Source organism: Theropithecus gelada, chromosome 3, assembly GCF_003255815.1.
Source record: "Theropithecus gelada isolate Dixy chromosome 3, Tgel_1.0, whole genome shotgun sequence".
NCBI classification, from domain to species: Eukaryota; Metazoa; Chordata; class Mammalia; order Primates; family Cercopithecidae; genus Theropithecus; species Theropithecus gelada.
Genome location: NC_037670.1, coordinates 32,461,314 through 32,468,620, shown reverse-complemented (window position 1 = coordinate 32,468,620; position 7,307 = coordinate 32,461,314). Strand labels below are relative to the sequence as shown.

Here is a 7,307-nt window from a genome sequence, read left to right as displayed (position 1 = left end):
TTTGTGGGTAACCCGACCTTTCTCTCTGGCTGCCCTTAAGATTTTTCCTTCATTTCAACTTTGGTGAGTCTGGCAATTATGTGTCTTGGAGTTGCTCTTCTTGAGGAGTATCTTTGTGGCGTTCTCTGTATTTCCTGGATTTCAATGTTGGCCTGCCCTACTAGGTTGGGGAAGTTCTCCTGGATGATATCCTGAGGAGTGTTTTCCAACTTGGTTCCATTTTCCCCCTCACTTTCAGGCACCCCAATCAGACGTAGATTTGGTCTTTTTACATAATCCCATACTTCTTGCAGGCTTTGTTCATTTCTTTTTCTTCTTTTTTCTTTTGGTTTCACTTCTCGCTTCATTTCATTCATTTGATCCTCAATCACTGATACTCTTTCTTCCAGTTGATCGAGTCGGTTACTGAAGCTTGTGCATTTGTCACGTATTTCTCGTGTCATGGTTTTCATCTCTTTCATTTCGTTTATGACCTTCTCTGCATTAATTACTCTAGCTATCAATTCTTCCACTTTTTTTTCAAGATTTTTAGTTTCTTTGCGCTGGGTACGTAATTCCTCCTTTAGCTCTGAGAAATTTGATGGACTGAAGCCTTCTTCTCTCATCTCGTCAAAGTCATTCTCCGTCCAGCTTTGATCCGTTGCTGGCGATGAGCTGCGCTTCTTTGCCGGGGGAGATGTGCTCTTATTTTTTGAATTTCCAGCTTTTCTGCCCTGCTTTTTCCCCATCTTTGTGGTTTTATCTGCCTCTGGTCTTTGATGATGGTGATGTACTGATGGGGTTTTGGTGTAGGTGTCCTTCCTGTTTGATAGTTTTCCTTCTAACAGTCAGGACCCTCAGCTGTAGGTCTGTTGGAGATTGCTTGAGGTCCACTCCAGACCCTGTTTGCCTGGGTATCAGCAGCAGAGGCTGCAGAAGATAGAATATTTCTGAACAGTGAGTGTACCTGTCTGATTCTTGCTTTGGAAGCTTTCTCTCAGGGGTGTACTCCACCCTGTGAGGTGTGGGGTGTCAGACTGCCCCTAGTGGGGGATGTCTCCCAGTTAGGCTACTCAGGGGTCAGGGACCCACTTGAGCAGGCAGTCTGTCCCTTCTCAGATCTCAACCTCCGTGTTGGGAGATCCACTGCTCTCTTCAAAGCTGTCAGACAGAGTCGTTTGCGTCTGCAGAGGTTTCTGCTGCTTTTGTTGTTGTTTAGCTGTGCCCTGTCCCCAGAGGTGGAGTCTACAGAGACAGGCAGGTTTCCTTGAGCTGCTGTGAGCTCCACCCAGTTCGAGCTTCCCAGCGGCTTTGTTTACCTACCTAAGCCTCAGCAATGGCGGGCGCCCCTCCCCCAGCCTCGCTGCTGCCTTGCGGTTAGATCGCAGACTGCTGTGCTAGCAATGAGGGAGGCTCCGTGGGCGTGGGACCCTCCCTGCCAGGTGTGGGATATACTCTCCTGTTGTGCCCATTTGCTTAAAGCGCAGTATTGGGGTGGGAGGTACCCGATTTTCCAGGTGTTGTGTGTCTCAGTTCCCCTGGCTAGGAAAAGGGATTCCCTTCCCCCTTGCGCTTCCCAGGTGAGGCGATGCCTCGCCCTGCTTCAGCTCTCACTGGTCAGGCTGCAGCAGCTGACCAGCACCGATTGTCCGGCACTCCCTAGTGAGATGAACCCAGTACCTCAGTTGAAAATGCAGAAATCACCAGTCTTTTGTGTCGCTCGCGCTGGGAGTTGGAGACTCATATTTTGTATTTTCTTTACTTTAGGCCTTGGCTCACACCGGCAATGTTCTTGAGTAAAGTAGCAATATAGAGTGTAGAAGCAGCATACGATGTGTAAAAAATATTGATAAAATAAGAAAATTCCTTTCATATGCTTTTCTATATAAAACAATACAAATTATTACTTAAAAGTAAATGAAACAAGAGCTCAAAGATAATACAGCAGAAAAATGTGAACATGGTGATTGATGAGGTATGGAAAAGTATTGATTGCCAGTACAATTTAGGATATATACAAAGTGTTTTAAAATTTTTCAAATTACATCTTCTACTTTTATTGATAGAGATTGAAACTTACTCAGATACAAAGTGAGTTATGTATTCACCACAACTAAAACTGTGCGTCTTCTCCACAGGACTCTTACTTTCTTTACCATGATGTCCTTAACAAAATGTGTACTTTTTATCATTATGGATACAACAAATAATCATATCTTCAGTATTTAACTTTTAAAGTAACTTTACATTAACTTTATCAAACCAAACATTATGAACTTTTTGTAGCTTTACTCGTTTGTTTTGGGGGGGTCTAGGTTAAGAAATCAAAACATGTTTGGAATTAATTTATTTTCTGTTTGAAGCATTTGACAGTTCTAATATAAAGCTGAATTCATTTAATCCTTAGTAATTTGTTTTTCCTGCTACTGAAGGGGCATATCATTAACTATTGGTTCAATTATTTTCTGTACATGCACAAGAAAATGCATAATTTAACATGAGTGAAAATGACTTAAAACAGTTATTTGACCTAAATGAAAATGTCTGTATAAGGGTGATGTATTGACACACTTTTTGCAACTGTTAATAGTAAATAATCATCTTAGGACTTGGTCTTCTTAAACATTTTTCTGTCTTTTGAAGTAGATACTGATATATCTTCAGTAACTCTTCAGTAAAACCATGTCTTTTACTTTTCATGTGGTCAATGATATCACCTACTCTCATTTGAATAATAAATATCATTAAAGTGTTGTACACATTCATGCAGTCATCATCAACTGGATTTAGTGGTAGAAATTCAGAAGCCAACTTTTTTTTTTCCATTAAAAGATCAGCTTTTATTTTTGGCTTATTTTCTTGTTCTTCTATCTACAAAATTTAAAGAAGAAAAACATTACTGAATAATAAAAAATAGTTGTAGATTTAAACAATACAAGACATGGCCAAATCACTGTAGCAAGAGCATTAAGATTATCCTTTATCTGTGGCTTTGTGGCAGTCCAAATTTCACGCCCATACTTCACGTGCACCTAGCCAGTAATTCTCAAATTTCCCACTAACTCCACCTGCTGTTGGCAGCTATATTAATAGCTGGAATAAACACGAAAGATGAAAAGTCTTCTAAATTAAAAAAGAATATAGAAAATTTTACTCTTGATGAGAATTGCTGCATCTTGCTGCTATGGAATGGGCCATCACACTACCAGCTAGGTTTGAACAACAAATGACCCTCCACCTCCACCCAGACTTGAATGAGTAGGCTGACCTATCACTTGTATGTAAGTGTAATTTGTTTCTCAAGTGATCTGTCTGCATGTTCTCTTTGCAAGAAAAACGATAATTTTTAGCTAGGTGTGGGGGTGTGTGCTTCTAGTCCTAGCTACTTGGGAGGCTGAAGTAGGAGGAATGTTTGAGCCTGGGAGGCAGAGGTTGCAGTGAACCGAGATTGTGCCACTGCAGTCCAGCCTGAACCATAGCACTATATGTTGTCTCAAAAAAAAAAAAGTGATAATTCTATTTTGTTTAGAAATTTTAAGAACAATTCTAAGCATTCTGTCTTCTTTCAGATTTAACAATTGAATAAAGTAAAAACTCTGCTCACTGTGCATGCTACTTTTCCTTCACTACATGAAACCATGACAAAAGTAAAATAGAAATTTCCTAATCATTATTTATGTTAATATATTACTGATTATAAATAAATAAAAAGTTAAAAATCTGAGACAATGACCAAGTGGTATTAGATACTGAAACAACAACAACAACAAAAATAAACCAAGCCACGTTGTTACCCGGTAGGTAAATATCTAGGTCATCCATTTAATAATGTTGTTCTTGACTTAAATGATAAAACATTTGGGGCTTAACTTCTAATTCAAGGATTATCAACTACATGGATGTTTAGCCTAATCCGATAATAAGAGAATATTTGCATTGGTGTTGAATTTTATTTTTTCAAGAAAGTGCTGCCAACCAAATATCTCAAAAAGTAAGAGTAAGTTGAGACTTTATCGAATTTATATAACTGATTATATAAAACAGGTTGGCCCTACTTGCTAATGAATATTGAAATATGTTAGCACTTTCATTTGGAGAATTGATTTCTTACCTGGCACTAAGGCTAGGGGATCTGGAGTCCTCAACAAATCTAACTCACTAAAATCTAACTTTTTATTGGATATCCTCACTCTGAATTCTCATATATTTCAGAAAATATTTTATAAAAGTATTCTTTCTTCCAAAATTATGTGATATAATCAATTTGACAGTCATTGCAAATGTCATTATTTATATAAAAATACTGACATTTCTAACTCCCTGCAGAAAAAGAAGACCACGGTGGTTAGTTTGTTTGTAGTCTTAAAAATGTGTCCTCTTCATTTTATCATGTGAAGACATTAATAGCTGGAATAAACATAAAAGATGAAAAGTATTCTAAATTAAAAAAGAATATGGACAATTTTACTCTTTAAAATTAAAAATAAATTAAACTTTTATTTTAGGTTTAAAGGTACATGTGAAGGTTTGTTACATAGGTAAATTCGTGTCACAGGGATTTGTTGTACAGATTATTTCATCACCCAGGTATTAAGCCCAGTACCCAGTAGTTACCTTTTCTGTTACTCTTCTTCTTCCCACCCTCCTCCCTCAAGTAGACCCCAGTGTCTGTTGTTTCTTTCTTTGTGTTCATGTGTTCTCATTATTTATCTCCCTCTTATAAGTGAGAACATGCAATATTTGGTTTTCTGTGTCTATGTTAGTTTGCCAAGCATTATAACCTCTAGCTCCATCCCTGTCCTCACAAAAGATATGATCTCATTCTTTATTATAGCTACGTAGTAGTTCATGGTATATACGTACCACATTTTCTTTATTCAATCTGTCATTGATGGCCATTTAGCTTGATTCCATGTCCTCGCTATTGTGAATCATGCTACAATGAACATTCGTGTGCAAGTGTCTGTAGTAGAAGACACAGGAAAACCCAGCCGGATATTTAGTAGTTTTTAAGACAAAAAGTAAGGAAAGAATATTAAAGCAGATATGCCGATGTAATGTTACCCAGTTTTATTTAAACTTACATCCTTCACTTTGTAAAATTTAAAGCAACTACTCTAGGGGAAATAACTAGGAGACACAGTAGGAGAAGTGTGCTTTGATGTGGCACATCTATATAATTATAAATAAGCAGTTTTAACATCTTTCTCCAGTGAATATTTTCTAGTTACTGGAATTTAGATTATTCGTAATCTATCATGGGTAGCAGTAGACATCAGATTCATGGGCAAATGATAGGATAGGAGAGCAATAGACGGTATGCATATATGGATACGGACACAGTAGGTATTGTGTTTAAGTTTCTGGCTCCTCAAACATAATTACTAAAAGTCATATTCACAGGCTGGATGGTAAGAAGCAGACTGGCAGTAGAAGAGTAGAAGGTTGGGTCTATAATTTAGGGTTGGGTGTGTAATTTAGGGATGTGAAAGCACTGGGACAACAACCCATGGATTAGAATACACTGGATACAAAGCCCAGGGATGGAGAGCCACAGTCAAAAGACTGAAAGCCTCTGCATCCAAAGCCCAGAGATCCAGAGTAAGTCATCTGGCAGGGACTGCAGAGCATGGAGGCTCTAGGGCAGTAGCAGGAGGTCTGGCAGATGCTGGACACTACACAGTATGTCTGGAACCCAGGGAGTTCCCAGCAGGTCTCCTGATAGCCCCTGTAGAGAGAAGAGCCCAGCTGTCAGGTGCTGGGATACCAGAGGTCAGGTGCTGTAGACCAGGTTGCTAGGGTAGGAAGAGCCACAAGAGAAGCCTGGGTAGCGCAGGTAGCCCCCACAAGGTGGGAGGAGAAGTTTCCAGAGTAACAGTTGTAGGATATGTCGGCGGGAGAGTTGACTTATAATGACAGTGTTATGACTTTGAATGTCACTTCTTGGACCTGGGGACTTATATACCCTTAACATTGGGTGTCATCCACATGGCACATAAAAACAGGTTACCTGCCAACTTTAAATGAACTAAAAAGATCGTCAGAGTCAGACATATATATTACTTGTGATTTTACAACTAGAAAGTGCAGTAACGTTTGTGCCTTGGGATTCAGATAATAGTGTTGACTCTTTAAAGCTATTACTCATCTTCCCTTACCAAAGGTCACTCTGCAGATAACTCAGAGAATTGCTTTAGAGGTAGACAGTGTCTGGGTTAAGGGAAGCTGCCTTAATTAAAAATAATTGATACCCGTTTCACAATCTGTCTCAAAATTGTTGCCATCTGGTGTACGAAGTTGCCAGCTAACCGATCTATTCGTAGTCATTTCTTTTAAACAAAAACATACATTCATTGTCACCGCAAAGTAGCAAGCTAACTTAATGAAGAATATCATCAGAAAGCGGCGACTGATATGCAAGATATAATGTCTTTTTAAAAATCAAACCTCAACTGGAACGGCTTTAATGAAATATTAACTGAGATTCCCTTATTTTGCATGGTCCTGTTCAAAACTGTATGCAGACTTTTAGGAGCCAATCTTAGCTTTTCTTTCCTTGGGGGTGTGTTTACCATTGAGTGAATTAAAAATAATAAACCGCTTTATGTATTTTGGAACGGTCGAGATTATTCATCTAAGATGCTGAAAAAGCATTAAAAATAAAAACAAATCATATGGCAAAAATTCCTAGTGTATTTCTACCTCTGATCAGAGTCAGTGTTTCCCACTAAAAGAATTGCCCAGAATCTGGAAAACATTCCTGTTTTAAAGAAAGTTTACAAAGTAGCTCCCTTAAAGTGGTGAGACAAAGGGAGCATCTTAAGAAGATTCTTCCCTTGCCTCAAAAGTAACATACATGACTTTGAGGTACATTATTTTCAGGTGTTTCTGACAAGTGTTACAACACTTCTAAAATAATGGTCATATTTTCTCTTGTTCTGTGACTTGTATTTCACCTCGATGTAATGGTATAATGAAGACTGATATGTTGAGGAAGAGGAGAGATTGAAATTTATCTTGCTGTGGTTTCTGTGTTGTTTGATTTGCTCATTTTTAGAAAAATGTTTCCATTCCACTTCTGAACGAAAGTAGTTGAATGCAAAAACATCCATACTTTGAGAAAAGAACGTGCGACGTTACTTAATATCCGATCCCACGGAATATTCTTCTACTGAAATTGCTTACACAGGAGTGGATGACACTAAAACAAGCAAGCAACTTCAATTTAGGTGAGCTAAATATTCGTGTGGCTATTTTGATATTCAATATTTTATTGACAAATACAACAGGAAGATTTGGAATCTACTAGAATGCTTTTTGCTATTCAT

At 38.3% G+C, this 7,307-nt stretch overlaps 1 protein-coding gene across 1 annotated transcript; it reads right to left on the bottom strand.

Annotated features, from left to right (window-relative positions):
• Nucleotides 1-5,617: 5,617 nt before the first annotated feature.
• LOC112621572 (keratin-associated protein 23-1) lies at nucleotides 5,618-6,306 on the bottom strand. Its single transcript, XM_025381040.1, is given in 3 exon segments — nucleotides 5,618-5,829; nucleotides 5,832-5,885; nucleotides 6,231-6,306. Coding segments are annotated over 3 exon segments (342 nt in total).
• Between the last annotated feature and the right edge of the window lie 1,001 nt (nucleotides 6,307-7,307).